At 41.0% G+C, this 14,109-nt stretch overlaps 2 protein-coding genes across 2 annotated transcripts; one reads left to right on the top strand and one right to left on the bottom strand.

The window, feature by feature from the left end:
- Positions 1-701: 701 nt before the first annotated feature.
- LOC308093324 (5-beta-cholestane-3-alpha,7-alpha-diol 12-alpha-hydroxylase-like) lies at positions 702-2,634 on the bottom strand. The gene has a single exon (XM_080439657.1). It carries the CDS (start codon positions 2,620-2,622, stop codon positions 1,087-1,089), a length of 1,536 nt encoding a protein of 511 aa, XP_080295783.1. The 5' UTR covers positions 2,623-2,634; the 3' UTR covers positions 702-1,086.
- Positions 2,635-10,631: 7,997 nt separating this feature from the next.
- Positions 10,632-12,384, top strand: LOC308093246 (late histone H2B.L4-like; the record flags this gene model as incomplete). The annotated part of the gene is made up of 2 exons (XM_080439517.1): positions 10,632-10,745; positions 12,148-12,384. 2 exons carry the CDS (start codon positions 10,632-10,634, stop codon positions 12,382-12,384), a joined length of 351 nt encoding a protein of 116 aa, XP_080295643.1.
- Between the last annotated feature and the right edge of the window lie 1,725 nt (positions 12,385-14,109).

The raw sequence follows: 14,109 nt of genomic DNA, 5'->3' as shown, positions 1-14,109 counted from the left end.
TGGTCCATGTCTGTCTCCTCGTGGCTATGGTGGATAGGGACAGAGTCTTGCGTCATTTTCTGGCTCCAACCTGGCCCTGTAAACATTCTTCAGGTATGCCAGCATGAATATCACTCTCACAGTGATATGTAATAGTTACAAAAGGTAAAATACATTTAGCTTTTACCGTAAGCTCTGGGAATTCTGCCTGCCAACTCATCCAGAACTTCACAAGGTACTGTGTTTCATACATGTGCCTCTTGATAGAGTCTGGACATGACCATGAGCTGACAATGAGATGAACCTCTTTTGTATAGTTAGGCTTGAAGTGCTTTTGGAATTGAAGCATAAGCTTCCTCAAATGACCACTGACAATGATGATGTCTGTAATTCCCCTGTCCTCAAATACCAAGTTACTAAGCTTCTCCATGAAATAAAGAAATATGAAAAGAGGGGGGAAAAAAGGGGGGGGGGGTCGTCGTCACTTTCCTACATTACTGAATAGTCAGGGACCACATGCAATATCTTCACGGACCACCAGTGGTCAGTACAGTATCTTGGATCTAACCTGGATTCTCAAGCTTAATTTATACTGTTTTATATGATGGCTTAATTGCTCAAAAAGAACAGATTTTCAAGCTAACAACAATCCCCTGAATTTACCTTGCTCCACTGCATAGAATGTTATACTTTCAATATGTTATTATGATGTCCATAGCATGACACAAAACCTTGAATGATTACTGTTGCAGATTTACACATTTTATTATTTAGGAATCATACACAAACATAATAAAGGAAACAGCATGATAACTATTATGATCACAGCATGATATCCTATTTCTGTACCATTTACAGCATTGTATGATTTGCAATAAAGTGAAGTATAATAACTGTGAAAACAAATGATTATAATATTGGCAATGAGAAAAATGCTAAACAAAAAGAACAAGGGAGGTTTATTAATATTAAAATGTACAATGTTGTGTTTTCATCAAAAGACAGATTACAGTTATAAGAACAGTCAGTACGGCAATCAATCTGGCATGATTAATTTTATCAAGCAAAAGTGGACAATGAGAGATGGCACTTTTGTGATTTCTAGGATTAGAATCTGAGCCTGTACCTGAACTGAATGTCGCTGCTAGGCTGCATGGATCCAAAACCCCATCGTTTGATGTCAATATCAGGCATCTCCTGATCTGGATTTTTCAGCTCAAAGTCAAAGTATATCAACATGAGGAAAATGAACTGCTTTAGCTCGTTGGTGGCAAAGAATCGCCCAGGACACATGGTGACCCCAGCTCCCCACGGCATGTTATAATACTTCAGCTTCTTCCCTGCTTTGTAAAAATCTGTTTTCTTGCTCCCATCTGGTTTTAGAAAGCGGTCGTATTTGAATGAAAGGGGATCGGGGTAGACCTCTGGGTCTGTCTGAACAGCAGTGTAAGGGAAAAGAGCCACTCTGTCGCCCTCACGAACGGCGTACTCGCGTCCATCGGCCATCTTGAGGGTCATGTCCTGAAGCACAGCTCTGGTGAGGACCGGTGCGGCAGTCAGGCGGAGGGTCTCCTCCACGGCACTGTCCAGGACTGGTGTTCTCATCAGCATGTCTCGGGTCAGGTCGATGAGAGGGCCACTGCGCTTTACTTCTTGCCCGGTTTCCCGCAGAACCTCCTCTACCTCTCCCTTGACGGCCTTCATGGCCTCGGGGTGCTTCATGAGGTAGAGGAGCAGCCAAAAGGCACTAGGTCCTGTGTTGCCCTGGGACGCCCACAGGAGGAGGAACATGAACCGGTTTTGCATAGACTCCTTCATTCCATGCTCCTCCCTCAACTGTTGCTGGTCGATCACCCAGCCGCTGATATTGTCCTTAGTCTTGACCTTCTGCACCGACAGAGTACTCCAGAACAGTTTCAACAGCCTATCAGCCTCCCTCTTCTCACCAGGTGGCAGCACGCCGTAAGCCAGTTTGGGAAAGAGCTGGTCATATTTGCGAAACTCATAAAACAGGTCATTGGATTCGAGTCTGTCTATCTCTTTGGCTTTCTCCAAGCCCCCTGACCTCTGGGGTGTCTCATTGCCAAACAGAGCAAGGTATCCGGCCCTAAAGACGATGTTATAGCTGTACATAAATAGTCCTTCCTCCACCCAGTCCTTTTGATCATCTCCTGAACCCACGCTGTGCAGCATTAGGTTCTGCAAATTACTCATCATGGCTTGTGTCATTACAGACAATCCATCCCCCATTAGGTGCTTGTTGTTAGTCACTTGGAGATGGTTGCCCTCGTATTCAGATGATTCATATCCGAACACTCTGGCTACCAGATGTACTGCGAATTTTTTAAAGTCTAGTTTTGTGCGGGCCTCCTTAGTAACAGCCCCAAAGGACAGGGGGTCCATGAGAAACGTGAAGTAAAACCCTCCCAGCTGTACCGTGAAAATGTCTCCATACTCTCGCTTCATCCTCTCCAGAAACTTTGCTGTGTCCCTGCGAAACTCTAGGACATGGCCCAACCAGGGGATAGGTCCCCTATCCAAAGGTGGCTCTCGGGGGCGCCGCTGACGGAATGCCCCTAGATAATACAACCCTCCGAGTAGACATGCCAGCAAAGCAAACAGGATCGGCAGCAAGAGGCCCATGACTCTCTCCTCTTGCAGGCACAACACTATCTGAGGTCAGGCTCAAATTTCGTCTGGGAAAAAACCAACTGTGCTCCTCCCCCTTGTCATTTCCAAGAACTATGAACCAGCCAGCTTTCAAAGGCCTGTATTCTTACACAAGTGCTTTCAATACTCTGCTGATTAGTGATTACACCTCTAGTCAGGTTGAAGTTGGGTGGAGCTATACTGACAATTTTATGATGTCACCATAACCATGAGCCAAAAAGAATGATAACATGTTCTGATCTTGTACTTTTACTCTGACCTTGTACTACAAGTGCAAGGTCAGATTAATTACAAATTCACTCTGGATGAGAGCGTCTGCCAGTGTTGCATTGCTCATTGCACGCATACCATGGGGTCCAGCCAAAGATTTTTCAGGAGCACGTGCACGTACATGCATCGATTAAGAATTCAATGGTCCATTGTGTGACCTGCTAAATCCTATAGTGTGTAGGTATTAAGCGACATGCGAGTGACGTGATTAAAATAGCATCCCACCAAAGATAAAATCCCCAATGCAACACTGGCGTCTGCTAAATGAGAAAAATATTACAATGTAATTGTAAACTGGCCTGCCCTTTGGTTAAGCTAAATTAACCGGAGTATGGTGGATCTGTCGCTCAAACCTAGTTTGTGCACGCCCACACAGTGCTGAGAAGAGATGTGTTCAGCCAGTGTAACTGAATCCACCTGTACGAGTATTGAGGGCCATTAAATAATTAATAGTTGAGAGTTTGAACTAAAAACAAAAAAGGAAGAAAGAAAATGATGATGCATATGCCAAAAAAATGCTTATTGTCCAGCTGCTTGTTTTGTACTGCAATTATGAAAGTGTCAGAGTGATTCTATAACTTCTTAGACTTTAAATTGTCCGCACCTACTCTGTGCAATTATACATTGCATACACTAACCATTGGGAAAATACATGGCTCGGCAGGAATAACACTGTTGCTGTTGTAACCATATGGTCTGCACACTGACTATTCACCGGTGTGCCACATAGATAATATTTGATGTGAATTGAATCAACAGGTACAGCTGATGGTGATAAAAGCAATAATTATTAGCCTAATAGTAGATTCACTGAAAATCCAAGGCTCTCTGATGCAAGATCTATGACAGTAAAAAGCATTCATCATTTCTGTACAGGAAACAATGCATTTGAGTCATGAAACTCTTGAGTCAGGGCGCGCTCACATACCACATCATGGTATAAAAAAGGCTTTTTAACAGATCTCGCATAAGAATGCCTCAGATTTATATTTTACCTGCTGCTATTGCCTTGTACATTGTACTTGCATATGGGTTGAAGGTACATTTGAAGGCACATTTTTATGTGGTTAATAATTTTTATTCATAAGGACAATGCAGCATTATGTTCTGTGCTGTGGGGTTATGATAAAGGAACATTACCCCCACATACCTGTACAGTAAGCAGTCATAATATTATAAACAGAACAATATACTGTAAGATAAGATAAGAGAAGGCTACAGCCATGCAGTTGAAGATAAGCTATAGTAGAAACAAGAAATGACAAAGTCATAATATACCAGCTTGCGGCAGGCTTTTTTTTTGCCCCAATCTGCAGCACAAAATGTAAAAGTTGTCTTTAAAATAAAATCTCAGCCATTCCAATGCAACAAAAATAACTCCACAGTAGAGAGGTTCATTGGTTGGCTACCAATATAAAGTGTGTGTGTGTGTGTGTGTGTGTGTGTGTGTGTGTGTATGTGTGTGTGTGTGTGTGTGTGTGTGTGTGTGTGTGTGTGTGTGTGTGTGTGTGTGTGTGTGTGTGTGTGTGTGTGTGTTTGTGTGTTTGTGTGCGTGCGTGCGTGCGTACGTGCGTGCGTGCGTGCGTGCGTGCGTGCGTGCGTGCGTGCGTGCGTGCTTGCGTGTGCACACTGGTGTCTGTCTGGTTGTAAAGTACTCAAATGTTTTATTTAAGTAAAAGTATAAATACTGCAATGTAGAAGTACTCTGTTACGAGTAAATGTCCGGAATTTAAAATGTACTTGAGTAAGAGTACAAAAGTATTGGTATCAAAATGTACTTAAAGTACCAAAAGTAAAAGTACTAAAATGTTTGAAAATAGCAGATCTACAAGCTCACAACACGTTTGCTTGTAGGTATACAAGATCTAACTATTGACAATCTATTATAATAATCTTTATTTGTATAGCACCTTTAAAAAACAAGTTTACAAAGTGCTTCACAACACAAACCACAGAAAACAGTGTAAAAAAATAATAATAATCAAAACAAAAAACAAGACACAGACATCCAATTAAAATACCAACAACAAAAAAAGCAAAAACTAGAAAAAGTGCTACTCGGAGCACAGGTCTCCGCCAGGTCAGGTAGGTTATTGTGGCCTCCAGGTGGCGCTATAACAGGCCAATGTTAAAAGGGTGGCATTTGTTCCTCAACATAGTGTGAATGTTCATGATTTGCGGAATTTTGTGAAAAACAAGCCACTACTGCAAACTTTAGATGTCAATCTTAGCCAATGAGGATGGAATATGAAAAATCAAACACATCCGTCTTGATCACATGACTATGGAGATCATGTGTATCGATTTGCGTGAAATTTGGATAAAATCGGAAGGAGTAATATAAAGAAATGTGTTTTACATAAGTCGGCCTCCTGGTGGCGCTATAAAAGGCAGATGGGAAAAATGCAGGGCAAAGGTTTTTCCTTGACCTCTATGGAGTGCGCATACAAAGTTTTACACAGATCGGTGCAGTTATAGGTAAAAACATGAATCGGCCTGTTATAGCGCCACCATGAGGCTGATTTGAAATTTTCCAAGTGGCATTTCTTCCTCGGCATAGTGGAAATATGCGTGCAAAATTTCACCGAAATTGCATGCTGTGTTCACGATTTGAGGCATTTTGTTGAAAATGGAGCACTCCTGCAAACTTTGGAAGCCATTTTAGCCAATCAGGATGGAATATGAAAAATCTGAAAGAAAAGTTTTGTTTAATGACTATAGAGATACTGTGTACCGATTTGCGAGATTTTTGGACAAAATCTGTAGGAGTACTGTCAAAAAATATGTTTTGCACAAATCGGCCTCCTGGTGGCGCTATAAAAGGCCCATGTGAAAAATTTGGGGCAGAAGTTCGGAATTGGCATCCAGGGAGTGTGTGTGCACAGTTTCGCTGCAATCAAGCCAACGGTGGCGGAGATTAGCTGGTGACAGACGGACAGACGGACACACGGACACACGGACACACGAACGGACGGACGGAGGGTAAAACATACTCTCTCGCCATGCCTTTCGGCCTGGCGGAGACAATAAAACCTCATAATGTAATAATATGCTCCTAATGTAATAAAACCATGAGCGCATAGCGTAATAACGGATTTTTGTATAATGTAAAATCAGTATCTGTATCATGTTAGTATAATGTCCAGTATCATGGTCAGTATGATGGTCAGTAGCATTGTCAGTATCATGTTAGTATCATGGTCAGTGTCATGGTCAGTATTATTGTCAGAATCATGGTCAGTTTAATGTCAGTATCATGGTCAGTATCATGTCAGTATCATGGTCAGTATCATGGTCAGTATCATGTCCAGTATCATGCCAGTATCATGACAGTATCATGCCAGTATCATGGTCAGTATCATGGTCAGTAGTATCATGTCCAGTATCATGTCCAGTATCATGGTCAGTATCATGGTCAGTATTATGGTAAGTATTATGGTCAGTATCATGGTCAATATCATGTCAGTATCATATCAGTACCATGGTAAGTATTATGGTCAGTATCATGGTCAGTATCATGGTCAGTATCATGTCAGTATCATGTCAGTATTATGGCCAGTATCATGTCAGTGTCACGGTCAGTATGATGGTCAGTATCAGGTTGTTATCATGGTCAGTATCATGTTGGTATAATTGTCAATCATGTCAGTATCATGATGAGTATCATGATGAGTAACATGTCAGTATCATGGTCAGTATCATGTCAGTATCATACCTTATGGCTGCACCCCAAGACTGACACAGCCCTGGGTAGGCAACCCGGCCTGGCGGAGATAGGTCTACACATTCAAAGGAGGAGTGCAATTTTCTACCGTAGTTTGTCCCTGGTGGTATTTTCTTTTAAATGACACTGTGTAATGTCTATGTTTCTTGTGTAGGCCTACTTTGTGTGTGTGTTGATGGTGGTTGTATCTACTGTTGGCTGTGCAACAAATTGGATAATAAACCTTGACCGTGACGTATATTGGCAGGAGCAGGTTCAGTGATCAAATAGATGATGAAGAAATTAGACTCAAAGGGCAAAGCACACTGACAGCCCTTTTATTTTAAACAGTCCTATTCACTACATCAAGGGTTCCCAAACAAATCATATTTGAACTGGGGACCCTCCACCCTGAAAAGGACTTGGAATTGTATCAAATTTAGTTTGACTCGGTTCCATAAATATTGTGAAAATAGCTGAACTACAAGCTCACAACAAGCTCTGCTCTTGCACATTAAGATAATCATCTGGGGACCCCCCAAAATAATTTTATTAGGAACCTCGGCATCCACATACTGATGCTGAGAGGGTATCCTTTTGTGTACTATGTTGGCAACGACGTTATGTGAACCATGCCGACTCCATTTGGAAACAAACCAGGTGCAATTTCCAACGGATTATTGCCGTATCGCTATAGAACTCAGACGTCGCTCGACGTGGACACTCGCTCAGCTAATGTCACACTCAGTGCGCCACAGGGGGCTCCAGCCTGCTTCTGTCGGCACCCCTTGTTTTCAATAGCAGCATTTTTATTGAGTTGACATGGCAGCAGGGGTGCATTCCTTCGGCGTCAACAACATGGTACACAAAGGGTTTTGAGCAGTTGTGTTCCGCAGGTCCGCATTCCTTTGGTGCCACGGTATGCAAAAGACTGGCTCTGATGCTGAGGGAACATAGGCTGAGGGAACATATAGGACCTAAACTGACCTCACTGTGTTTATGCCCACTTATTCACGCAACAGAGGTTGTGATGTTAATCACCAGGGGTTTTCAACTGATTGTGAATCAGGGACCACCACCCTGACTAAGAATCAACCTGGGGACCACTGTTGTGTTGGGTTGGGATATGGACTAAGATTAGTGCTTTGGTAACACTTGCTATGCATCCCATGTCTGCATCCCACTGTTTCTCAACCAATAGTCCACGGACTAATAGTGGTCCATGGCATAATTAGGCCTGCAGGTGGTCCATGGGAAAATGTTTTTTTTTGCCGAGTTTGAAGTCGGTCGGTCCCATATATGTGAATGACCATATATGGGCATAGCGGTCGGAATCACATGTCGCAGGGCGCTCTATCACCTCCAAAACTGTTTTCACTTCTGCCCATACGGGGCTCCACAAACGCAAACAGTTGTACCGTCTGTCGTGAAAACTATATTCCCCCACAGCTTCCTCATGTCCTAATGTGATGGCTGCACCCCACGACTGTACAACCCTGGTAGTCGTAGACAACCCGGTCAGGGGGAGATAGGCATATGCATTTAGAGGAGGAGCACACTTTTCTTGTTTGTCCCTGCTGCTATTTTCCTTTTAAATAACACCATGTAATTCTATGTTTTTTGTGTGCATTGACTGTGTGTTGATTACATTACAGTCATTTAGCAGTCGCTTTTATCCAAAGCGACTTACAATAAGTGCATTCAACATAGGTAAGGAAGGAAACTACTAATCTTCAGGAGTCTTAAGTGCATTCTTTTCTAAAACAAGCAACTAAGAGTAGGCCTATAGCTAGCGCTAAGGTAAAAGTGCAATATATCAGCTACTTTCTTAAACAGATGAGACAAATAGGAAAATCAAATGAGCAGGAGCTAAAACAAATAAGTGTATCGAATAAACAAAATCCAATAAAACAAGAGCTCATACAACTAGTTAACAACAAGTAGGCAAGGCAAAGAGGAAGGATAGTGTTTCCTGAAGAGGTGGGTTTTCTGTGATTGGTGTGTGTTGATTGTTGATGGTGGTTGTATACATACTGCTGGCTGGGCAACACATTTGATAATAAACCTTGACCTTGACTGATACTGGCATTGAGCAGGTTCCGTGATAAAATAGATGATGAAGAAATGAGACTCAAAGGGCAAACCACACTGACAGCCCTATTAAGGGGGGCGCATGCTACCATTTTCGGTGGTCACCTTATCACCTTATCACCGCGGTGGTGATGAGGTGGTAAGGTGATAGAGAGCGCTCTCTCTATCACCTTACCACCTCATTTGGTAGCATGCGGGCCTTTAACGTACATGATGTGAGAGCAATTGACCTTTTGAATTTAGGTTAAAGTTTGATAGAATTACCATTTTAATTGTTGAACAGAACTGCTAAAATAGAAAGCTTTTAATCTATGAAGATTATATATAGATTAGGCCAACTTTATTAGGCTTTCAACTCCATTAAACCGTCTTTGTTTTGGTGCAGAGTAGCGAACGTGTACTTTTTATTTTGACTAAACACGAGAGGCTGCGCACTCGCAGCCTGTGGTGCGAGCGCAAAGGCTCGAAAGTCCCATAGCATAGCGTTAAAGTAATACTAGGTAACTTTTTCAATAAAACTAAAGTTAAATTGTATATCTTTTGTGAGTGGCAAATGTTTCACAACACCCACTCCATGAATTTCACCCCCGAAAGCCTTTTATTTATATGTTTTCTATTGAACGGTGTCGGGGGAGACTCTCCCGCAAAAATGACGTCATCTGGCCGGAAAACGGAAGCGGAAATGCACCGGTTTCCTGTTTGGCCAGGAACTACCGCACCGGTTTCCTGTTTGGCCAGGAACTACCGCGCTAATAACAAAAAGGAAACTCACGCTGATTTTAAGAGATTGTATGATTTGAAGATCGAAAAACAACAGAAAAAGAAAACACGGCTCACGGTAACTAAAGCTCCACTGGCTAAGAGAAACGATCCACAGATCGTATAAAACAATTAAAAGAACGCTTTTTGAAACGCTTCCGTCTTCCGGTGAAAACAAATGGAATTCTGGGTAACAGAGGAATAAACGAACGGCCTGTAGTGACGGTAATGACCAGCAGAGGCTGCTAAAAATCGTTATTTGTGGACCTGCATTGTATAACTTTAAGGAGAACTCCTTCTAAAGCTATGGACCAGAGCTAGGCTACATACGTCTACGAGAGTTGTATTCTACAGCTAACGTACACTCTACTGACAGACTGGACTAGACAGTAGACAGTCGAAAGAAATAAAGAGTTTCTGAGTTTGGCACTTCAAAATAGGACCTTTGAGACTTGTAGCAAAGCAAAAGGCTATTTAAAAATATATATATATATATTTTTTACTTTTACTATTATTTTTATGATGATGACTGCAACTTGACTAGGCACATTATATACAGTAGGAGTAGCCTACATATCTATCTTGTAACTGTTAGATGCAGAGACTAAACTCGCTCTATTTCATTACAAAGTAGTCAACTACAGCAGACTTGTGACCTACGTTTACAATCAACTAGTTTATCAACAGCGACATCCAGTGGACTGAAGCAGTAGGTGACATATGGATGAAAAGAAAATACAGGACCTCTGTCTACGGTCTATGGAGGGCAGTGGTGGAAAGTAACTTTACTCAAGTAGCCTACTGTACTCAAGTACATTTTGAATACTGGTACTTTAAACAGAGTATTTCTACATTGCAGTATTGATACTTTTACAGTTTTACTTAAGTAAAATATGTGAGTACTTTTACCACCACTGATGGAGGGCTGTCTCACATTCTTGTATTTCACCATATTAACTGGAATGTGTGGTTGTAGCGGCTTCGACAGCCGCCCCACGCACGTGAATTGAATTCGACTAATTGAATTAGTCGCACATATAAAAGCAGTCTCCCTGCTACCTGTAAAATTGGGATTATCATTCCTAAACGTATACGTCATATTGTGACTATAGTTGACACACAAATATAATAACGCTCAATTTTGCCTCTATTTTGGAAAATGACAAACGATATAGCCAAAAAGAGGGGAAAGGGTTCTACTGATAAAAAACCGAGAAGAAAGGTTAAGAGAAGAGAGACGTATGCAATGTACATCTACAAAGTTTTGAAACAGGTGAGTGGAAGTGTCTGATGTTTGCTGAACGGTATCCAAAGTAGCTATTAGGCTACACTTTGTTTGTAGATGATGATGTTTGGTATCTGTAGCAGCCTACTTAAGCATACTTGTTTTACTTCAAATACAAATATTGTAGACAACTTATGTCTATGAAGGTTGTTATTTAAGCATAGCTTTGAAGTCAGTTGAATTTTGAATAGATTGACCAGGCTGGTCTGATTGGCCTGTCACCTGTCTCATCTGTCACCATTTTTGACAAGTGTAAGTTTTTGACATTTTTGACAAGTGTTAGTGTTCTAAGGCAGGTGTCTTCAACGTTTTTCAGGCCAAGGACCCCTTAGCTGAGAGAGAGAGATGATGAAGCAGGGACCCCCACTAGTACTACATATTGTATAACATTGTTGCAGATTAAACCTTTTCATATATTTCATAGATGGCTTCATAGACGTGTTTGACAGCACTATCATCAGTGTTGGATTCATGTTGCTGTGTATTTTCACAGTTAACCACTTAAACCCCAATACTTAAAATTGTACTTGAGCCCCCCCCCCCCCCCCCCCCACATCAAACCTCATTGTTCCGCTCAGAAAAGGAATTCTAGGGTTCAAGTGGTTAATGTAAAAAAATAAAACCGTTCCTATCACACAAACATTTGGTGTGTCCCCTGTAGTTACTCTGAGGAACCTTAGGGGTCCCGGACCCCTGTTGAAGACCCCTGTTCTAAGGCATTAGTTATCTAATCATCTTTGTGCTGAAAACAGTGTGGTTGGGGCAATTTTAAAACTAGTAGTAGTGTAAGTGGGATTAGGTTGATGGCCATGATGTGGTGTTTTGTGAGGAAAATGCATTTACAGCAATTCCACTGGCTAATACACTACTATACAAACCACACCTTTTTGAATAGGCTAGTTTGATTGAATACTTTATTACAGTTGCAAATAGTATAGTGGTACGATATTACAATGATTGCTAAAACTGGATAACACAAAAAGCCCCAGGGGCTTGTTTCCATTGTGGTCCTGTGTATTCAATTCATCAAGACATTTAAAGACGTACAATAATAAACAAGACATCAACACTAACAGGAATACACGTATATGGGGGGGGGGGGGGTGTTAAGCTTAGAGGACTTTTCACTGTTATAGTATTTTTACAAGCAAGTTCTGAAGTAGGCTACTTAACTCTCACTCTACACAGTTATGAGGCTCTGTAGATGCATTGTGAAAATGATACAGCAAGCAGTGCATTGATATTAAAAGAATATATATTTACAGTATCTTTGAAATCAAGTACTCTTGACTGACTTGACAGTGTTTTTGATTGAGCAACTTTCACTTGTAGTGGTGTTGCCTAATATTTGAGGAGGCTGTATACTTAATTTCAACTCCTTTGCTTAAAGGTCCATCCAGACACGGGCATCTCCAGCAAAGCCATGAGCATTATGAACTCCTTTGTCAATGACCTTTTCGAGAGAATTGCTACTGAAGCGTCCAGACTGGCCCAGTACAGCAAACGCTCGACCATCACCAGCCGAGAGATCCAAACGGCTGTGCGACTGCTCCTACCCGGGGAACTGGCAAAGCATGCCGTATCGGAGGGAACCAAAGCTGTCACCAAATACACCAGCTCCAAATGAACCCTAGGCTAAAAGGGTTTAAATCTGGGGCATGTACAGATCTGCAAGACTGCAACTTGCATCAGTTGTATGCTGAACAAAACCTTAATTTTTATTTCCTCCCCTTTTTTTGTTTTTTTAAATAAATGCAAAATGTGATCCAGTCTGTGTTTGTTGTCTTGAACGATACACACAAGTCATCAGGTTGTCTTCATTAATAAGAGCGAGACTGTCAAATGTAATGTTCAAATTTGAAACTCGATAGTTTTCAGTTCACCACTGAATTTTAATATCAATTAACTGGTTACTCGGCATGCACTGTGATTCACTTATTATTGTGGAAGAACAAAAGGCTAAACTGGTTGTTTGGTATTCTCAAGGCCAGCATGGCCAGGTCAAGGAGACGAGACTGCCAGGATGTCACATTGTAACCGTAAAATGATTTTATTTTTTTGTACCAGTTAGAGGTCTTAGAATTTAAAACATGTTTATCTAGCATTCACATAGTGTGCAATATTATGGAACGTATGTGAAGTGATAAAGGTAAATGCACTGAATTTCTCCTCCCTTTAGCATGATGGTAATGTCCAAGCAAATCCATGCCCCAGTCATTTGTTACATGTACATTGATGTATTTTTTTTTGTAATGAACTGACATGGGTCTATATATATTTTTTCCCCTAGTAGACCTATGGCACTGCATATGGAGGGAGCGCTAATCTTTCAACAAGAGCTGCAATCCTTGTATAACAAAGTGCCACAGATCAACAGACTAAGCCTATATATATATATATATATATATATATATATACACACACACACACACACACACACACACACACACACACACACACACACACACACACACATACACTAGTTTCCTGGGAAAGATGAGAGTTGTTGTGCTAGTGAGGTAACAAACCCTAGGGGGGCTTCTAAGAGAACCTCACCGTTATTTTTTTAAATGACTAAGGAAAATAAATCAACAAATACAAAAGCACAATCAACAAATACAAAAGCACATACTCAGAAGAAACATTGACAAAGCTAAGATTCATTGGATGATGGATACATGATGGATACATTTGATATCCTTGTTTTATTGCTGTTCAAAGCCTTAAAGGTTTATGCCTAGGTTAAAAGTGGGAGTTGAATCATTTTGAGTGCAGCTGTATATTCTGATAGTATTACTGTGTTCAGCAACAGTGGTTTTCCTGTCTCTCCAGCTCTTGAATGAACAGAAACTAAATGTTCATGTCAGGAGATAAACTAATAGCATACAGGATGAGGAAGTGATGAAAAATAATACAATAAAATGAGCAGACAAATGTAGAACTAAGCAGATAAATTGGATCTTTCTCCTAATTGGATGAAATTGGTGTTCTATATACCTGCAAATGTATATTCTGTTTATTAAAGAGCTGGAGAGACAGAAACCCCCCTGAACACTATAGAAAGTCTACAGCAATGATCGCTATCAGAATATAGAGCTTTAAATAAATAAATTAAAACACACTTTGTTTTAACAAACAAAAAAACTATCACAGCTCCTGCAGTGAGGGAATCGAGATTTGAATTCCCACAAAGCAAAGCAGAATCCCAGCTGCTATGAACTACAGCCACAGGGTGATATTTCTTATTATCACCCTGGCTCCCTTGTTTAGAATTGTATACTTTTTGCCTTAATACTCATAGGCTATGCGAAATCACCACTATCTGCATTCTGCAAAGTTGCAAACATTTATA

Source organism: Gymnoscopelus braueri, assembly GCF_963280865.1.
Source record: "Gymnoscopelus braueri genome assembly, chromosome: 10".
In the NCBI taxonomy this organism is placed as follows: Eukaryota; Metazoa; Chordata; class Actinopteri; order Myctophiformes; family Myctophidae; genus Gymnoscopelus; species Gymnoscopelus braueri.
The sequence above is the reverse complement of the archived record's forward strand: the minus strand, read 5'-3'. Positions and strand labels throughout refer to the sequence as shown.

Bases quoted from the DNA above. Each gene is read 5' to 3' on its own strand.
- LOC308093324 (XM_080439657.1), bottom strand. From the start codon at position 2,622: ATGGGCCTCTTGCTGCCGATCCTGTTTGCTTTGCTGGCATGTCTACTC.